This window comes from Pundamilia nyererei, unplaced genomic scaffold (assembly GCF_000239375.1).
Source record: "Pundamilia nyererei isolate P.nyererei 1_Seehausen unplaced genomic scaffold, PunNye1.0 scaffold00066, whole genome shotgun sequence".
Taxonomy (NCBI): domain Eukaryota; kingdom Metazoa; phylum Chordata; class Actinopteri; order Cichliformes; family Cichlidae; genus Pundamilia; species Pundamilia nyererei.
In genome coordinates this window covers 171,688-193,069 of record NW_005187467.1, presented here as the reverse complement: position 1 = coordinate 193,069, position 21,382 = coordinate 171,688, and the positions used below count along the sequence as shown (strand labels likewise).

General features: G+C 39.4%; 2 protein-coding genes across 2 annotated transcripts in view; one reads left to right on the top strand and one right to left on the bottom strand.

Annotated features, from left to right (window-relative positions):
• The first annotated feature begins 33 nt into the window (after positions 1–33).
• exosc5 (exosome component 5) lies at positions 34–5,906 on the top strand. The gene is made up of 6 exons (XM_005735889.2): positions 34–208; positions 2,496–2,609; positions 2,831–2,952; positions 3,067–3,207; positions 4,667–4,756; positions 5,728–5,906. The coding sequence occupies exons 1-6, from the start codon at positions 73–75 to the stop codon at positions 5,821–5,823; spliced, it is 699 nt and encodes a 232-aa protein (XP_005735946.1). The 5' UTR covers positions 34–72; the 3' UTR covers positions 5,824–5,906.
• Positions 5,907–8,099: 2,193 nt separating this feature from the next.
• The window catches only part of tmem91 (transmembrane protein 91), a 14,080-nt gene continuing 797 nt past the window's right edge, over positions 8,100–21,382 (bottom strand). Inside the window, exons 2-4 of the mRNA XM_005735888.2 lie at positions 13,909–15,527; positions 10,064–10,210; positions 8,100–8,269 (exon numbers count right to left, since the gene is read on the bottom strand). Of these exons, the coding sequence (XP_005735945.1) occupies positions 8,114–8,269; positions 10,064–10,210; positions 13,909–14,343 (738 nt within the window). The 5' untranslated portion in view covers positions 14,344–15,527 and the 3' untranslated portion in view covers positions 8,100–8,113. The remainder of the gene's footprint in view (positions 8,270–10,063; positions 10,211–13,908; positions 15,528–21,382) is intronic.

Here is a 21,382-nt window from a genome sequence, read left to right as displayed (position 1 = left end):
TATTTATTAGAGCCAACATTTCTTTCTCATTCTGATGTCATCAGTAAGGAGCCTAAACTAGAGGGAAAACAGATGACGCCATCCGCCTGCGACAAACCTGCTTTCTCCACGATGGAGGTCTGCGGATCTCTGACTGTTTCTTTGAGAGAGTTTGGTTGTGAACAGAGCTTGCTGTCTCGAACTGATGGTTCTGCTTCTTTCGTCCAAGGTAACACTAATTTTAGAAATCATTTATCTGGGCGTTTATTTGCCTCTAAACTGGACGTAAAGGACGGAGAAAGGTTAGGGAAGTTAACCTGCCACTTCAGTTAGTGACATGAATTTCTTTACCCTTATACCCAAAATAATCTAATAATGAGAATCAGGGGTGCATCTTTTATGCTGGCGTGGGTGGTATGGGGTGGCATGGGGTGGCATGTGCCAGCTTACTTTTGCATATGACAATGTTGTTTATTAAAATAAGGTAGCATTAACGTTGAGCCTAGCTACAACTAATTAATAAAATAAATATATTTATTGCATAGTGTTAACCTCCCTCCAGGGGCGGATGTACTGTGCACATTTTGAATCAACAACATGGCATTTCAGATTTCAACACAGGTGGTTTATTGTTGAACTTCTAATTAACCCTCTGAGGCTTCCAAATCACATGACCAATTTAATATGACATAGCAACAAGATGCATTCCCACTGAGTCTCCATTACATTTTTATTTGTGTTGAAAGTTCAAGCTATATACCAAGAAAAGGTAACAACTGGATTTTCTAATGACAGCCCGAAAAAACAAGCCAACACTTTCCTATTGGTGGGAAAATGTACCATGTTGACCAATCAAAAGATGATATGGCAAGGCAACAAGAGAGAGAGATCAACTGTGAGATGTGAGCAATTCCACAGTCATTGGATGTGAGAGGTTTGTGACATTTGGCGTGTTTGGAGTGTGTAGTTAATGTATAGTTAGTGTGTTGTGTAGTTCTTTGTTTTGTTTTTATGTGTCAAAATAAGGCCACGATCAGAGTCCATCATCAGCCACCAGGCCACAACCAGGCTCCATCAAGAGCTAGTGAAGCTACAGGAAAAGGCAGGCGCAGGTTAGCAAGCCTCAGGATTGATTGGGGCTGCAGTAAAAAAAGGGGCACAAGTATTGAGAAGATGCTGCCTAAAAGACGTAACGTCAATGAGGAAGAACTGGAGGACATAAAGGAATCTTTGAACTTTATGTCAGAAGAAATAACAACCATTGCAAAACAACAACAAATAATAATCAACTTAATTGAGGATATTAAAGAATTAAGAAGGCAAAGTGAGGAAAAGGACAAGAAACCAAGCACCAGACATATGCATGGGCAGCAGCAGAGGAGAGAGGGGAGCTGCCTGAGCAAGAGTTGCGCTCCCTGGAAGAACAGGCAATGGGCTTTTTCAAAAGTAAAGGCATTGAAATGGATAGGAGCACTGAGGAGTGCCATGCTCTTCCAAGGAAAAACAAGAATCAAAAACCTGCCATTATTATAAGATTTATTAATAGGAAGCAGAAGAAAGAGCTACTGAAGAAAGTTGAAAGGAACGAATGTGTATGTTAATGAACACCTAATCAAGAAAAATGCAGATATTGCAAGATTATTAAGAAAACGGAAGAAAATACAGTCAACCTGGACAACAGATTGTAAGGTGTTCATAAAGTGAAATGGAACACCGGAGCAGGCAAAGGTCTTAGTCATTAAAGAGCTGAGAGAATGAGAAAAATACAGCTGATAAAATGTAAGGCAAAGCATTGGGATGGTCACTTTCAATGCACTGTCAAATTGTTTGGTGCTTGTCTGAGACAAAAGGTAATGATGTGTGGATAAGATGTATAATAAAGTCAGATGTCTGACACATTTCAAGTAACAAATCAAATGGAAAGTGGGACACTGGGGTATGATAGCAATATAGATCCTGACTGAATTTTTTACCAAAATGTTAAAGGACTGTAATTATTATACAATGGAACAATTTAATAGGAACATAGAGCGAGGTAAGAATATAACGATGGTTCATTTTAATGGTAGAAGTCTATATGCAAACTTTAATTTATTAAAGTATATTTTACACAGTTTAATCAACCATTTGATGTGATAGCAAGATTTTGGTATGGTAGCTGATAATGATAAGCGGAAATGGATGGATGGGTTGGTTCAGTGTCGTGAAAAAAAAATATTGTGGTGCAAGAGGAAGAATAAATGTGAAATTTACACGATGAGACTTTGTGTCATTTAGAAGTATCACATCAGCTTTACTTCTCTTATTAAAAGCTTGTTCTAAATGGGGTGTCTGCGCTTAAGTCCCCCCTTTAAAAAATACATGTGCTGTGAGCACATTTACTGGGGGTCGTACTGCTTTAAATGATTTGATGTTACTACTTTTCCCCTCCTAGATGTCTGTTTATGTGGGGAAAGACATCATTAATTATCCAGTGTTATTTATTGAATAATGCTCCTTTCTGTTCTTGTCTAAAGGAGACACGAGTGTGATGGCTGGAGTGTACGGACCAGCTGAGGTCAAAGTCAACAAGGAGATCTATGACCGGGCGACCCTGGAGGTGTTGGTACAGCCCAAAGTAGGGCTGCCAAGTGAGTTTTTTTTAGGGGTAAAAATTTTCATTATGCAGCATTGCTTCTTTTATTTTGGGGAAGCTAATGTGAAATAGACCTTTTGCATCCTGATATCTACAAGAATGTCTCTGAGGTTTCTGCTGTGGAAAAGTTGCTATGCCACAGCTGACCACAGGGTGGGGTACGTGAGCTTTCTGCTCGCATTCATTTTTTTATACCGAGATTTGTTTGTTTTCTAGGTGTAAGGGAACGATCGCAAGAGCAGTGTGTGCGAGAAACCTGTGAGGCTTCTCTGCTCCTGACGCTCCATCCACGCTCCTCGCTCACTCTCATCCTTCAGGTCCTGCATGATGATGGTTCAGTATCCTTCTGTAAAACTGTGCTGCTGCAAGCTTTGAGGTTTATATCCAATCTGCAAGTAGGGCTCTAAAATTGAGATGTTTTCTGTGAGTGTTCTTCCTTACCTGTTCCTCAGCTGCTGTCTTGCTGTTTGAATGCTGCATGTATGGCTCTTATGGATGCAGGATTGCCCATGAGTTGCCTCTTCTGCGGAGTGACTTGTGCCATCAGCACAGATGGGCAAATCATCACAGACCCCACTGCAGCTCAGGAAAAGGTAAATCTAAGACTTTTAGAATGTTGGGTGACAAAAATCTTCCCAAAACACTCTAATGGTGGCTTTTGTCAAATTTCCTGGGAACTTTTCAAACAAATGACACAGAAAATATAGGTCTTTTCCATCCCACCATTGCTAAGTGCTTGTTCATAGGGCAGGGGTGTTAAACTCATTTTACGTTGTGGCTCAGATACATCCCACTTTGACATTAGGTGGACCATACCGTGTGAAACTCTTTTCTATCAAGAAGTTCAATCCTTGAAATATCTTAATATAAGGAAAAGAAATGCAGTTTGAACAGTACGTTTCAGTTTTTCTACATAAAATGATAATAAAGAAAAGCTGTTGTAGTTGCTGAAAGACTCTTCAATAGGATTCTTAAATAGAAATAAACTGTAAGGGCTTAAACTGTAACAAATAAATGTTTATAATTACACATTACTTAATTCAGTGTTTCCAACCGCTGTGCGTGGAAGATTATCTGGTTCCACCTGATTAGTACGATCGGCATGAGTAATGGGCAGAACCATTATATTCTCTTCCACTAGAGGGCAGTACAATCAGCTGCTCTAATTAAATTGGTTGCCAACAGCCAGTAACACAGAAGACGATGAAGAAGAAATTACATAATAGTCATGCTGTGAGATGGTGCAGCCCGTAATAGCAATACATAAATATTTGAAAAGAAAAAGTAGTCAGTCTGACCTGGGTCCTGGAGGAAATACTGACCCAGATAAAGGCCCGAGCACGAGTAGTGCTCAGAAGAAAGCAAAAAAGGCATACTGGCAACAAACCAAGCCAATTCCTCTATACCTGGTGCGTGGGGAAAAATTATCAACATGCTTTTTGTGACATTTTTGTTAGGTTGTGTGCCGTGTGATTTTTATTTTATTTTGTTTTCTAATCTGAAATAAGTGCGTGACTCCAAAAGGTTGGGAAAAACTGACCTAATTACTTTGGTTTAGCTTGATTAGCCATGTTGTACGTCTTTATCGGTAAAGATAAAACTGTAAAACTTATGAACAGTCCATTTACACCTTCTTTCATATTTTCCAGTGCTGTCCAGTGGGGGCCACATCGGAGTCTTTCCTGGGCCAACTCTGGCCCCTGGCCCATATGTTTGACATCACTGTCATGTAATTGTTGGGATGTTCTCCTGAATACTGCACTACTTGAGGCAACTGTGGAGGAAATTGTATAAATAAAAATAAATTGAATGCAGTTAAATGGCAAAGAAAAACAAAACTAGAGAAAAATCAGTCAGGAACGATAAGGCAAGCACAGCGATCTATAGTCGCCACCAGCTAAAGTATTCCCTTTTTTGGAATATCTTACTGTTGTCTGTCCAGCGCATCTGTTGTCACTTCCATTTGTATCAGTGGAATGGTTTTGCTTCCTAACGGGACAGATTGACATCGTCTTAATTTCCTTGCCCGTGTCTTGTTTTCTCTCTCAAAAGGAAAGTCGAGCTTTGATGACTTTTGCGATCGACAGCGCAAAACGCAGCGTTTTGATGTCGTCGACCAAAGGATCGTTTTCAGTGCATGAGGTCAGTGGATTAATGACAGGAAAAAAAGTGTGCACCATTTCAAATAAACAAAACTGTGAATGCCAAGCCAGAAAAGACTTCTCTAAAGCGTGCTTCAAAGAGAAAAGACTGGGCATCCCTTGCAGAGGCTGTTTGTAGATGTTGCCAAACCAAGAATACATCCTAAAAACCATTTTGGAGTTTCTGCAGTCTTGATAACAATATCATGGAGTATTTTTTTTCTCCTGTTACCCAAAAGGACCATAGTTTCTGGAAATTTTAGGGGATTTATTTTATATCGCTATTGATCAATCATGTTGAGCAGCCTTTGGTTGCATGCAGCTATCTATATGGAGACTAAAAGAGGGACAGCATTTATCTAAATGCAAGCTATAAATCATCAGCTGATGTGATTAGACAATTTGCATAAAACAGGAAGACTGGACTCAGATGAAACTGTCCCATGGGTTCCTGGATTCCCTTTTGATCAGCGGATGACAGGAATGATAATAAATCTACTCTTTTGCTTCTTTTTCCTGGAGACGATCCCATGGATCGAAACATGACCTCTTTAAGGACACTTTAAAAGGGAATTGAATGGAAAAATCAAATGGGATTCCCTTTTTTTTGACTGAATAACAAGTATTATTCCAGAAACACTAAAATATGGGGTTCACTCTGGCCCGCCTACAGGGAACCAGTATGCTGACTGGATACTGACTGGAGGGGTCATATTCTCCTTACTTTCCTGTCTGCTCTCTACTGTCCCATCAGAATAAAGACATAACACACTCCCTGCCAAAATTTAAAAAGAAACACTACAACGTTGTTAAGTTTAGATTTGTGATTCTGCTTCATGTGTGACTTTTTGGAAAAACGGTTCTTATTTTTGCTTTCTCCCTGTCTGCCTCAGGTCTGATGTGACTTAAATCAGTTGTTGTTGCATTTCATATTTTGTCTGATCCTCAGTTGTTGTTTTTCTTCTCTCACAGCTGCAGCAGTGCATAGCAGTCAGTCAGAAAGCATCAGAGAAGATCTTCCAGTTCTACAGAGACTCTGTCAAGCGGCGATACTCCAAAAGCCTATGAGAAACACGGAGCTTTCTTTTGCCTAGTCTTTTTTATTTTTATTTTAACAATGCATGCAAACACTGATGTCGTAATAAAATATTTAGAAACCCCTGTGGGCTACAATTTCTTCAGTTCAGTTGTAGACAGCTGTGCTTTATGGTGGGAAGGCTTGTATGAGTACATTTGTGAGAGATCAGAAATGAAAGGAGGAAAGGTGAATGTCAAACAAGTGCATTTATTGGGATTTGCTGATTTTCTTTCACTTTAATATATACATTTAATACAAGGATGTGACCTGGGGAAAAGAAAAGCCCTGAATATTTTTTGTAGTAATAAATCCCATTTGCTGCAACCTTTGAACTTTACTGACTCACACGTTCAGAGTCCGCTTATTTTCTGTACGAGTGACACAAAGCGAGACAAACCTGAGCAGAGCCTGTCGCACGACAGCCTCATCGTTCGGAGCAATCCACGTGAAATGCCTCCATATAAATCAATAATTGACGTAACTCAGCTGTAGCAACAAAGTGTGATTTGTTTTTCTTCTATTAAAATGAAAGTACAGTGGAGACAGACGCTAGTTCAGGATTGTCAGTGTACAGCTGAATCACAGCGCATCGACAATGAGAGAGCTGACAAGGGCAAGACACGGAGATACCAGAGGTTTGTCTACTAAAATCTGTTAAAAGTGATCTATTACCAGCTTTGAAACAACACTGGGATTGCAGCAAACCTAGTATTTTATATGTACTTGAGCTGTGTGCTCTATAAAACTATTTATCTAAATAGAAAATGTCAGCTTCCACCTTAGTCATTCCTTTATATTTACTTGGATACCCCCCATTTACTATGTAGTTAAAGGCTCAGAGCTTTTTCCAGTCAATCCAGTCAATTTTGCAACAATGTTGGTCCAATTGAAGGAAACAAAGTTTGCAGCAGGAAACCAACAAGCTCACCATGCAGGGTTTTCTTATGACCAAACCTGGGATGTTATTGAAACATGCATCACAATTTTTGCAACTTTTCTTGGCCCATTTAAATAAAGCATTTGTGTGTTTTTGAACAGAAGTTTTCAGTAGACTTTTTTTAAAGTCAGTCATACTGCAAGAAGCAAGCTCCTGAAGATGTCAGTTCTATTTTTGGTGGAGAAAATAGCAGAATCTATATTTAAGGAGCATGGTGTGAACAGCCTGGCTGCTTCTAATAATGGAATAGCTGATAAAAGGATCAACCTCAGAGTTTCTTCTGTATTTTTGGCACTTTTTCCAGCTCTTTCCTCCGCTGTATATGTTATGATTTCTTAACCCTGTGTATATATAGAGGATAACATTTAATGTCTATATCTTGAGTCCATTTTCTACCTCCGAGTTTTGCATTTAATTTTAAAAGTCGTGAACGTATTTTCTTATACCAGCAACTACACTCTGTGCGTTAGTTATTTAGTGTTTTGTGTATTTCAACATGAAGATAATGATTCAGTTGGTATAAACAAAGCAGAGGCAGTCCTTTCTGTCAGTAAACAGTGACTGAAGCAGTGTGAAACCAGGATGAGCTTATCGATGTTCACGTGCAGCATTTCCCTCGGGATCCCTCCCGTCAGCAAGGAACTCTGGGTTCTCCAAAGGACTATTGCTTCTGGCTCATTGTATGTTTTAAAACATCATCACCAGCTTTCACCCCTCAAGTGACAGTGCTGGCTCAGGCCCTCCCACAGTGAAGTCCATCGGGATTTATCTGCTGCCACGTCCTTGCTGTGACCTCTCATAAATCTGCAGACTCCATCTAATCGTATACTGCCCTCCACTTAGCTCCTCCCAGGCAGACAATGACACATATCCCCACTGCTTCTTCTTATTCATCCATTGCTTGTAATGCTGATATCTACAGTGCTGTGGAAAAATGTGAATTTCTGTTTTTCTTCTTTCTTTTTTTTTTACTTCAGTAATGCTTCACATATGATGACAACTACAGCACAGATTTAACAGAAGGTAACTTAAGTCTTCAAATCACTAAACAAGTAACAGACTGCTTTTTCAATGAGTTTTCTTCATGTGCTCAGAACATCCTTTGAGCTGATTTTTCTTTTTATAATCCCAAAGCGATTATAAACGACACACCAGCTCCCAGCTTCTGTTTTCAGCGTCGCAGCTTTTCAGCTTGGTGTAGATGAAACGTGACTTCAGACAAGTCGACAGACAAACACTGTGATTATTTGACATTTAACGGTGATATGTTGGCATGTGTTGATCTTCATGAAATATGTGAGAGGTCAGTCTTTTGTATGCATGTCCGTTTGAAAGAGTTGCTTTTATGGTGGTTTTGCGGACAGGTAAGAAATCAACGCAGCGATGGCACAGATGTACGTTATGATTCCAAACACGATGGAGAGCACCGAGAGCCAGAGAGCCTGGCGAGACGCTGCGTTGGCCCCCTGAAAATCCCCCTGAGCCGATGCCTTGTTGGTCTGAGTAAAAGAGGAGACGAGACACTGAGATAAAGATTAGAGTGAAAAAAATAGGAGAGAACAGCATTTATCATCATTTGTCAATGTCCTCCCTGGCCTACACTTTCCTCTTCCACTCATTCCAATCTCACGCTAAGCCCATATTATGTTCCATCTCCAAATCACACCCAGCGATTGCAGCTCATTCATCATTTTCTCCTCCTTCCTTCCTTCCTCTCTCCCTCTAGTCCTTGCCTTTGACTCTGACCCCTGTTTTAGGCAGCACTCAACAATATTGGAAATCTATCACCTTGAGGTTTCTTGTTATGACTCTAATTAAACCTTAACGAAGGCCATTGATCTGATCAAAAGGCCTTTGCAGCATGCTGCCAGTTAGCTTTGCAAAAGTGTTAATGGGATTTCTTTCTCCCCTGCACTGCTGGAGGGATGAGTTTATAAAATAAGGGAGTCTAGAGATATTTGTGTAAGGGGTATTTTAATACTACCATAAGTAACTGTGGTTAATAAGTTCTTTTTTTCTAGCAATTCTGACTTTTGGGTGACCAGTCATCTGACTTCTGAATAATCAGATTTAATAATTTTATCCTGTTTCTTCTGTGGTGAGGGGCCAGAGGTGTTGGCCAGATGAGCGCATGGATATGACGAGTAGAAAGACAGCCTTGTACATTTACTTAGGCGCTTTAATAACGCACAGTACTTTATTTAAATATTTCCACATTAACATCAATCAATAACAGCAAAATTAAAGTGATATGCACAACAATGAGTCAAAAATTATGATTGAGCATGTATGTGATTATAAAAAGTGCCGTTTAACATAATAAGCACATTTAATCCTGGAAATAGTCTTCGAAGGGAGGGTAGACCCCGGACAGATCGCCAGTGATTCTATTTATTTCTGTTTACATTTTGTATCTGTTAATTAAATTGTCATTAAATATGTGGTGTGCAGATGCTGAACACTTATAGGAAAAAGTTGTGTATGAATAGTATAGTTTGCTTAGAACAGCACATTTGCAGTTATATTAACTTTAAGTTTATTCATTTTTTAATGTGGTATTCTGGTAGATTTCTGCCCTATACATCTGGACTGGATATATCCCTTCTGAAAGGCAGACATTATACATATTATAGTATACATATGGTAGAAAGAGTGACTTTATTATTCAATAAATGTAGGCAAAACACAGTACATGCCCCTTAGCATGCTGTTTAAACCAGTGAGCTCCAACGAGCAGTTTTTATGCGCTGCAATGAAATATTTATGTAAATATTGATTTAAAGACAAAACCCCAGTACAGGAATACTATTATTTCTTCTTCTTAGTTTGGTCATGGCTCTATGTATTGCTTGATGCAAAGGTTGTAAATACATATGCATGCCCATTAAATTAAGCAACACATAATGAAAAAGATACATAAGGACAGAGGTCAGTGGTTTTTTTCAAGCTTATGTCTTCAAGAAATCAATGTGAAGAAATCTGAGTTATGATACCAACAGAGACCATATTATAGACAACTGTGATTCGGATGTGATCTAAGTGTTTTATCTAAAGTTCTCAGCTTTGTACTATTTCAGAAGTGTGATTCTGCAGGTGTAATCTCCCTGTCACAGCTCTCCTCCATAAATCCTTCACTTGCACAACACTAAAGAACTGGACTCGTTGATCGTCCACACATACTGCAGAGGGTAAAACCTCACCCTCAGCTGTGAACGATAGAGCCAAGTTGTATCTTGTCTGCTCAGGACTGAGGGTGTGTCTGTGTGTTTGTGTGTTTGTGTGTGTTCGTATACCTTCTGTGAAAGATAGAAGGCAGCGATGCCCAGGGGCCAGAAGCAGCAGAGCATGGAGAAAAAGGCCAGACCCAGGTAGTCCTGAGGGATCATCAGAGGGAAGTTGTTCTCACTGTCTGTATCACTAAAATCATCGATGGATGAGTCCTGGGATTCAAACAGAGTGCGTTTAGGTTGAGTTCAGGATAGAAAGCGATAACATACATTATAAAGAAATACTTTTAGGGTGATTTGTTTTTGTTTGGGCACATTTTCAGATATTTGTCTGTGAGATTTCAGCCTTCACAAAAATGCAGTAGGTATTACATTCATTTCATTTTCCTGCAAATGAAAATTACACTGAAACTTTTCAAATGTAAGGTACTGTGCAAGGACGGTGTGTAAAGTGAATAAAAAAAACATTTTGACTCAAAGACGTTCGTTTCAAAATGAGTCTCAATAAAATTTGTGGGTTAAGAGAAAAACTGAGACTTTGTTTCTAGAGAGGAATACATATTTCTGAAGATCCATTTCATGGATCAGTACTGCTGCAGCCTTGTCAACTTCCTTCAGTTTATTTCATCAAGGTGCCAGTGCACAGGTGCATAAGTAAAAAACAACCTTGCTTTTTTGTCATTTCTGTAATCTACCTCTTTGTGTCCATCTAACAAAGATACAGCTTGTTGTCTTAAACATACAAAGATGATCTACTCCAACATTAAGTGAAACACGCTGTTTCTCTTATATTCAAGTCATCCACAGCAACTAAAAACTTTGCTAGTGTCTGAAAGATAATGTGATTGAATGGGGTTAGTCTGGATATGCACTAGCTCTGCTGACCGCGGGGCACTTTATGACTCATGCATCTTTTTTGAAACAGCTGCATATTGAGTCTGACTTGCTCTCTCACAATGACCCTGTCATACCACTTTGGTCATTTTACTTTGTGTAAGAAACAGTTGTACAATTCCAAAAAAGGCTTTTGTTATATTTTAGTAACTGTTCTGTAAACCAGCAGCAAACATAGACATAAAGTGGGTTTATTTTAACTAAACAAGATAATTTATTTAAAGCTTGGATCACAGGGCTATTTCTATTATGCCTGTTCTATTGGTCAAAAAAAATCTTTCTATAGTTGGGAAGTATTTTTATAGACATAAAATCCTTTTTGTGTTGATGAGAAGCAGGGAAATCAATTTAAGCCTGTGCTCACATGTAAAATCAATCAGGATGGGACACTTATTTTTCCATAATGTTGATCATGGAGCAATCAGTGAGTTTCATGTGTCAGTTTAAGTTCTTTTATAAAAAAAAAATTGAAGTGAAGCAAAGTAGAAGATGTTGTCTTGTGCAGATTTAAGGTCACTGCAAGGTTTTATTCCCACAGGCCCAGGACTCTGCATCACTGCACTACTGCCAGCATTCAGAATGAGCTTAAAAAATATTTTACACAAGCTCTCCTTTTGTCCTTGGGGAACAAACTCTTACCTAAACTTTGTGGCAGCCAGCTGCTGTCGATTTTAACGGTGTGTAGTGCTACTGTGTATTTGTGTTTTTACTTGCATTCTTAATCAAAGTAATAATCATTAAACATCCCTTAGCCTTTTAGTTCTAGTTATTTAAAAAGCTTTTACTTGACCTTGATGTGAGACTAAACAGTACAAACACTAACGTTATTTATTGGTGACATTTAGAGTATGTATTATTTTGTTGACTGCTGTTGGCATCTCGTAGCTAATTTATATTTTACTTCATGATGGGCTTTGCTCGGTGGTCTATGACAGCGGTCCCCAACCACGGACCAGTTTATGCCCGACAATATTTTCATGGACCGGCTTTTAAAGTGTCGCGGATAAATACAACAAAATAAAACTAGTACCGGTACCGAAAAAAAGAAGATTTATTCATAACACACGTGAAAAGACCCAGGAAAACCGAGTAAACAATAAAAACGATAACAAAATAACGCTGAAAACCGATAAAAACCCTGAAAACTATACATTTCACACCTGAGCCTCAACTCTCGCGGCCCGGAACCAAACGACTCACGGACCGGTACCGGTCCGAGGCCCGGGGGTTGGGGACCGCTGGTCTATGATATAGAACTGGCATCTTCTATCAGCACTATGGTGTCATTACCTGTTATGCAGCAGGAGAGCAGCTTTATGTAATCTGGCTTTTTGACAGTAAGCATTCAATTGCTGCTTTGCTCGCATGTCTATTTTAAGTTTATCTTTGGTTTCCAGAACCTGCACTGACAGTATGAGGCTCCATTGCTTTTTCTGTAGCATGTTTCAGGAATGAAGAGGATCTGGTTGAGCTGAGGATGAGAATGATTTGATAAAACTAATATGGGCATCTACATGCAAACTTTCAGGTTTGTTACTTTTGAAACTTAACAGACAAACAAAGGACTAATTGAGAAACTAATGCTTACTTTCAGACCTATCTAAATATTCCTGAATCCTCTGTTTGAACAATAGCAGGAAAATTTGTTGACCTGCTTTTATTTCCTGTACGGTTGCACAAGCTCTGTTGTCGGTACAAAAGAAGAAAGAGAAGACATTTTTAAGTGTCTTACATCCAGTGATGGGAATAACGGCGTTACTTTCTTCAGTAACGAGTAATCTAACTAATTACTATTTCTATCGTTATAACGCCGTTACCGTTACTAACAAGAAAATGTGGTGCGGTCGCGTTACTATTTTTCAACAAACAGATGGTTGAAGCTGTCTTAAGCTTACCGCAATTTATATCAGTTCCACGGAAGTAGCTGTAAGTAATCTGGACGCTACAGCTTTAAGCAGCAGCTTTAAGCAGCTGTTTGACTGAAGAAGAATAAAGTAGTCGTGCTAAGCCAATCACATGACCACTTCAAGATGACAAAGCAACAAGGTGATATATACCAGTTTTTAAATTGTGCTGATAGGCCACGTAAAACCAGAGTCATGATAAACAATATATACGCAGCGATTTTTCCTCAATAGTTTCGCCACGTTTACTGTCTAAGGACAGCGCAGCGAGCACTTTCTGCTTATGACAAAGAAAAACAAACAAACAAAAAAAACCTGCCCTTTCGTGTTGGTAGAAAAATGCACCAAGCCGACCAATCAAAAATGATGTGGCAACATGACATTTTGTTGTTTAGGGAGAGGGGGACGTTTTAGGAGTGAGGGTGAGAGAGAGAGAGAGAGAGAGAGTTTTGAGATGTGAGAGATTTGTGACGTTTAGCGTGTTTGGAGTGTGTAGTTAATGTGTCGTCTTGTGTAGTTAGTGTGTAGTGTTGTGGATAGTTTTGTGAGTCAGAACAATGCTCAATGAAAACAGTAAGAGTGATACACCTGCTGCTGTCACACCTGCAGGTATCAGGCTGTGATGTTCTCCTTTATAGTGGACAGAAATATTTGGAGTGGCACAAATAATTTGTGTGGCATCCTGTTGAATGCAGAACAGCTGATTGTTATGTAAATAGTTTGAAATGGTTATAAAAAACGCTAAAAGGTAAATGGTTGCAAATAACTTTGTTGTTTGCAAAACTTGTGCATATGATTTTAAAATTGACAATTTATATTTGCATTTAAAGTTATGAAATATGATTCATTAAACATGTTTGTGGTTGTTACAGTAAAAAATATAACTTTTTCTACTCGGATTTTATGTTTGAAATGTGGTTAAAAATGGCCAATTATACCCTGGACCCCAGAGGGTTAAACATTTTTTTAAAAGTAACGCAATAGTTACTTTTCAAGTAATTAATTACTTGTAGAACCTTGTAACTCAGTTACGAACTCAGTTACTTTTTTGAAAAAGTAACTAGTAACTATAATTAATTACTTTTTCAAAGTAACTTGTCCAACACTGCTTACATCAGAGTCAGGGAGCAGGTCATCCTCATCGTCCATGCTGTAGGATGCACTGTGGAAGTCTTGCGTCTCAGCCAGCAGCTTCCTCTCCAGTGTTGAACCTGGCCGAATGTCCACAAACGTGGTCTCCAAGTAGTCTTTGTTGAGCAGGGCATCTGTGTGGCCCCAAATGGGGGCTGCTGGGTAAAAGGACTCCAGTGTGCGTGGTAAGGAGCAAGGATCCAGTAGCTGCTGTTGCTGAAGCTCAGGGGGATGTCCACAATAGCCCCTCCATGTTAATGGAGGGTAGGCCCTGTCCTCCTCACACTTAACCAAGATTCCCTTGAACAGCCCACCTGGGGCCTGTCCAGTTCCAGGTCCCAGCCCCGGCCCTGGTCCCCAGTTGTTATTGGCACTTTCTCCCAGAAGAGGGTGCTCCAGCTCATCTAGATTCTCCATCCTTTCCTTTTTAATACCAGCCACCCAATAGGTGACCACATCAACAACCAAATGCAATCTACAAATTGGTCAACAGAGCTTCTCCCTGAAGAGTCCAATAGGCTTACAGTATGCAAAGGCAGCTGCTTTGCTGGCTTTAGTATTTCAGTGATAATCCATCTTTAATCCTATTCTTTAATTTTTCTCTTGTTATAGGGCTTGGCCCTGGGGCCAACAAAGCATGCCAGATTTATGTCAGAGTGAAACAAGCAGTGGTAGCTTTGTCCTGTGAAATGTTCAGCTGGAGTGACGTTGGATAATTCAAAAATGTCCTCTCTTCACATGTCATAAACAATTCTTTAAGGACTTGATGGTTCAGGCTTTGGCCTGTGTCTTCCATTTCACATGGCCGCGTCAGTTCGTATTTGCTAATGGTAGCTACTTTTGCTTTCACGCACTATGAAAATCTCGAATCTGACGATGAAAGATCTCGATTAGTGCTAGACAGTTTAATAAAAACAACGTGCAGTGGAAATTCAGTGTGACTGTAGTGTGACTGAAAAACTCTTTCAATAAAATATTATGACGCACTAATCTAAGCACACTGACTTGGCAACGGTGTAAAAGCTTCAGATGTCAATCTTTACTCAGTTACACAATGAAAGAGGGCAATTAGTTAGGAGTTGACAAGAATAACTTAAAAGTCTTTCCAGCTGTCATTACATACAGCAAAGTGTTTGTTCCTCTGCAAGAGTGTGAAAAAAGTGGACTCAAACTGCTTTCAAAAAGAAGCAGTGCCCCTTCAGATGACTAAACTGTCACACAGTGGGGCGTTCTGAAGCATGAATATACACAACCTCCGGCAGCAGTCAAACTAGTGGAGCAACAAACGGATTGGGGCCATATTTGAGGGCAGTTAATCTGTAAAACCAATGAGGCTCCAAAAATAGAATCCTATGAAGCACATCCGCAGGTCAACAGGCCTGTGAACATGCCTGTTCCTTTGTTGTTGCTGCAGGAAGCGATAATGAAGAAATAAAAGTCCTCTAGTGTTGATTTATTGCTGCGGGTTGGCTACTTGGTATGGCAGGTCTCCACTGGGACATGCAATTTTAATGCTTAGCATCCACCTTCAGAGGGTTTCATTCAGGATAGATGAGGACGAGGAATCTCTCTATCCAGATCGCCAGTGAGGACGTTGATGTCTGTTAAGAGAAGAACAAGGTCACACAAAATATTTATACTCTCCACTTTTACTCATGTTTAGTTTGCGAGGGTTGTGGGCTCAAGCTACTTAAACTCCTGATTCACATGCGCGCAGATAACTTCATACAGAAAAAAAGCTGCACTCTTATTATATATCAACCCTTTTTTTTTGACTCCAGTAAAAAAGAATCTCACTGTGAGACTGTGCGTCTTGATCGATTTACTTAATAAGCTCCCAGTAGAGCAGAGGATTAGCGTGATTTGAAAGGTTGCCTATGAAAATGAACCTTTCCCTTATGCACTTAGTAAAAAAAGAGTCTTTCTGTTGGTTACATAGGGATTTTTTATATTGTGTATATATCCATATTTTTATGAATTGTAGCAGGTATGGCTGAGGAAATGTTGTCTTTCTTATAGGATTTTTACTCTTACAGGAACCAGAGTTTTATACCAGTTTCAGCCATATATAAAATCTCAGTCCAAAAAGCTAAAAATTCCTTATGGTTAAATTGTGAGTAAAATAGCGAGGAGTGAAAGTACTTCTTTTCTGCTCCATTCTGGTCCATTGTGGAGCCTGAGCTGGTAACTTTCCAGTACTTTTCCAAAGATTTAGTCAATATTATAAATATGTAAACATCAGTTAGACACTTTCAACTGTTGTTGATGGAGGGGCACAGCTGCTGTCACTGTATTTATGTATTTTGATACAGCTACACAATGTAAAAATTGTGAATTCATCAACATGTAGCAGTGTGTAACAAGCCTATGCACTTGTTCAGGTAGACAACTCAAGCTGTGTTGCGTCATTCACACACAACATGTCCCAATATGTTGGTCTATTTAAACACCAAACTTTCCAGTATTCCTCTTTAACATGTCATTGCATGCTTTTGAAATCTCCACCCTCTCAACATCTATTTCCAGAGAAATGATTGTTTATTCCTTCCCATTTTCTATTTGTGTCTTACATTCAGTTGCTATTACTGGGTGGAACCACCTTTGCCTTCAGAACTGTCTTAAATCTTCTTGGCATAAAGTCACAAGGTGCAGGAAATATATTTTTATTTTTTGGAAATAATATCAGAGATTTTAGTCAGTATTGAGATGATAACATCAAACAGTTGCTGATTCAGATCTGTAAGCTGAACATCCATGAAGGGAATCTCCCTTTTTAACGTGCTCTATCGCAATGAGATCTGATAACTGAAGCCCCCAGGGAAGAGGCCATTTGAGTTCAGTGAGGTTATTGTCATGTTCAAGAAACCAGTGAGTTGGTTTGAGGTGATGATATTTTGTGCTATGGGAATTTATTGTACTGGAAGCAGTCACCAGAAGATGGGCACGTTGTAGGCATAAAGGGATGGACATGGTCAGCAACAACTCAGGTAGGTTGTGCAATTAAAACAATGCTCAGCTGGTACTATGGGCACAAAATGGTCAAAGAAAATATCCCCCACACCATTACACCATCACCACCAGCCATGTGGCCATTCTCCTCTGACCCCTGGCATAAACAAGGTATTGTCACCCTGAGAACTGCTGCTCATTGGACATTTTCTTTTCTTTTTTTGGATCATTATCTGTAAACTGAGGAAGTTGTATGGGAAAATCACACCAGATTAGCAGTTTTGGAAACAATCAGACCAGCCATCTGAAACCAGCAACCATGCCACATTCATGTCACTTGTTCTAATTCTCAGTTTGAACTTTGGCAATAACACTTGAACTCTTGAAAGTGATTACATGGTTAAATGCACTGAGCTGCTTTCATGTGACTGTCTGATTATATATTTGCATTAGCAAGCAGTTAATCAGGTTTAAATAACATATAATAACATATATTTTAAGTTACTGCTGACTATATTTTGTGGGAAATCACATTCCCTGGCTTTAGGTAAGCTTGTTTTTTTCCAAGAGAAATTGGATGAAATAGAAGCGATTTGGAAGTTTTTCAACTGTTCACACATTTTAGCGACATTGGAGATCTTTATCCAGTGGACTGCAATGCATGATCTGATATCCCTACATCATCATCAGTTAATATGTAATATGTAAACTGTTAGTTTAGTTGTCTGAAATGGAGAAATTAAGCTCATGTAAAACTGACTTTTAATTTTCTAAAGTAAGAATATCTCAAATTAATCAATCATAATTAAATGGTCAAGATTTGCTACTGTCAGGTGACAAGCAGGAAGCGATGTAAAAAAAAAAAAGTCTTTGTATTGTGTGTTAAGAGTCTTTTCATTCCCGGCAGAATAACAAAGTGTAATTTCAACAAACAACATAATATATCATCAGTAAGTATTCATTCTGCACGGTATATTACTTCACAGGCTCAAGATCAATTCTGTGACTCACTGCACGCTTCACCGCACCACACAGGGGGGGAAAATGGATTAATTGGGTGTCTTTGGGCTGGCGTATGCTGAGGGCTCCATTTTCTGCTTGCCTTATGGAGGCTGAGTGATTGTTCAACAGAGTGACGTCAGCAAAAGCTCTGTGCAAACTGCCTTCCTCTCCTAACACATACGCACACATCTGGACATATGGTGCATTTTGCACACACGCTCATGTAACACTAATATTTGTAGCACTTCACCAGCCTCCCCTCTCCCTTCTGCCCCCTCCCAATTGCTGCAGCTTCATTCCAGGAGAGATGCACTCAGCTTTATTACACCCTCTCCCTCCCTCCTCCACCTCTGCCCATCCACCATAAAAAGACTTCTGTCAGCTGTATTATAAGCCTGCCTCCTTTTCTGATTCTGCAACGCTCATAAAACATCCAGTCAGGTAGAAGGAAGGTTGCAAGGACGCTGCCGTATATCACCGGCACCACTTTTACAAGAGACCCTCTTCTCTCTCTCCCTATCTCTGTCCTTTTAGTCTGGTGTTTTGTCATACACATATACAAGCACGCATCTTCTCAGCTCCCTCCATATCCCTCTTCCTTTTCTTTGATCTGACTCTGTCCCTTTTTCATAATCCAGCCAATACTTTTGGCAAAGCCACTGTACTAAACTTAAAACGTGTCTCTTTGAGTAGCATTTCCACTTACTACATGAAAAGACAGCTTGTTCTTAAGACATCGAAATATGCAACTAAAGTGAAATATTGCCTTAAACCCCTGTCGTGAAAGTAGAGAACTGTTGCTGCTGACTCTTACACAGATTTTCAGCGACTCTGCAGTCTTTTTGACACACACTGACTCGCTGTCTCTCAGCATACATTCACATTCTCACTGGAAGTAACGGCTGCAATATTTCATCCGATACAGATCAAGATGCAGATACAGTGAACACACTCATGGGAAAGAAATAGCATAGTGGCTGTAGGAAATTGGAGCTGTAAACGCTTGCAGACTGTAATAAAAAGGCATCCTGAAGAACAGCGATGTCAGGCTGATAAGGCCAGAGCAGGCTCTGAGATACGCCAAATGAAATTCTGAAAACGCAAGCGGTGGTTAAATGGCCCTATTGATTTCATTTCCAAACTCTTTTTCTCCCTTTTGCTCTTCCTTGATCTGTACAGAATGACTGAGGAGAGGAGAGGAAGCTGAACAGAAAAGATAAGCAAAAAAACAGGCAGGATCGTCAAGAGCGTCGCACAGCACATGAAGCTCAAAGTAACACCATGTTCCTATGGAAACACATTCACCATGGAGTGGAGTGCTCACTGCAGGATAAATGAAGCAGAGGCTAATTTGCCATTTCAGTACTGTTCCTCTGCTTGGCTTGATAATAACTGGATGGGATAATTCCAGCATTACTGTGCCTTCCAGTAAAAATGTAACTGTCATTTCAGAGTGCAAAAGATAGATAATTTCCACAGAATCACTCTGTAATAACAAATGAGAGCAGTCATGCCAGACACTGGGAATACTTAAACCCCCTGCGCAGAATGTGTGTATGACAGTGTGAGCTCATTAATCGGTCCATGGCATGTCCTGCTCTAACACACACACGGACACACACAGTCATTTAGTTTGCCTCACAATACATGCATTCACAAACACACTTTGCAGTCCGTTGCAGCCTTGCATCACCTTGCCCTTTTAGACACACAAAAACAAACCCTTTGAAGCAGTCCATGCCAACCAGCCCACATGTTCATGTACACAGCTGCACCATAGTCAGATTGTCTCTTTTCACACACATACACGCACTGCTCGCACAGCTGGTGCTCATGTGCAGTGAGGCCCAAGAAATGAGAAGTTACCCATCTGTACTACGTTGCACATTGCTCCAGCATCTCTGCGGAATATGTAGTATGTTGTAGTCAGTCATCTGAAATATGAATCTGAACGCATCATAGGACACATTCCACAGAGATGCGCTATATTTCTCAATGTGCTGCTATTTGCGGTAAATGTGTATATAGTTTGTGTTGTTTGTGGAAATGCTTTCTACATGAATAAATGAATAATGGTTTATGTTAATGTTACTGTGTAATAACATTTTACCATTTAAGATAATGTTACTTGTTTGTGCTTGCCGAGCAGTTACATATCAAACAGTGTGTGCTAGTAATTTGCAGTAATTTTGGTACTTGTCATGTAAACTAAAATGTGAAAATCTGATGAAAGAGCATTAGAAAACACACACAGTGAAACGCTGCACTACAGGGAGATGATTAGAGACATTTTTAAACAAATCTGCAGTTTCAGCTGTAAACCACTTACTAAAGTGTGTGAATGTGAGAGTGAATGAATAGTGGTATTGTAAAGTGCTTTGAGGGTCCTGAAAAGCGCTATATAAATGCAATCCATTATTATTATTATTATTATTAAAGATGCAAAGTAACAAAAATTAAATCCAACACATTAATTTAAGATTCCTGTGCTTTAAATACAATGTTAAAAATGTCGTAATGTATACAATAAAGGACCTCAAAACATTGTAGTAATAGACAACAATTAAAGTATACACCTAACAGCCAGTAAGACCAGCATAAAAGTATTAAATAATATTTTTACACTCCAAAATAGTATTTCTGATTTCTTGAATTCCTAAAGCCCCTGAAATATTATCTGACCGTTTTTTATTCAGAAAAGCAAGTTTCATTTTAGCTATGCCTGCGCAAATGTGTGTACTAAACAAGACTGCACAGATGTCATTCATACTGTGTTTACATCAACTGTCCGTCAGTGTAATGACCTGTACACCTGTATTTTTATCTGTGGTGTGTATGTGTACTAGTGTTAATCTCAATGTGGTCACAAAATTCTGTCAGGATCCACCTTAAAACTTTAGAGAAAAAGCTGGTTCACAAAAAGTACAGCTTTCAGGACTTGGCTTGTCATGCTGTACTTGCTGGAATGTTTATGATTAAGCGCTAATGTAAGCCTTTGAGGAACAAATATAAATCAGTGTGTTGCAATGCAATAATGACTTGATTAGAAAATTAGTTTCTTGCAGATGAGCAGCACGGTTTCTTACATAGTTTCATTATCATCATCATCACAGACCGAGGGCATGGTGTGTGCACCCCCCACCCCCCGCAGAGAAAAGACCTGCTCTTAATTAGGACTGCTGACAAACAAAAAAACAAAAAACAAAAAACCCAGAACACCCTGCATGTCTTTTGAAAGCACTTGGGCTAGGTTTTTTAAGCAGTTTCCCACGGGACATTTTACATTTAACACTTAAACTGATCTGCCAATTCGGATGCTGGCTGAAGGCTGAAAGAGCTTTAGATGTACTACCTAAATTAAAAACAAAAAACAAAAAGGAAGTGGCTTTTATCAGATGTCTCCGTGACTGTGCTACGGTGCTCAATACTGCACAGTAGGCTTGCTATACAGCGATAAATGGCTAAAGAAACGTTAACAATGGAGCATATATATATATATATATAT

Coding starts and splice junctions, on each gene's coding strand:
- exosc5 (XM_005735889.2), top strand. CDS start 73: ATGACGCCATCCGCCTGCGACAAACCTGCTTTCTCCACGATGGAGGTC. Junction 2,953..3,066: donor TCCTGCATGATGATGGTTCA/GTATCCTTCTGT, acceptor CCTGTTCCTCAG/CTGCTGTCTTGCTGTTTGAA. Junction 4,757..5,727: donor GATCGTTTTCAGTGCATGAG/GTCAGTGGATTA, acceptor CTTCTCTCACAG/CTGCAGCAGTGCATAGCAGT.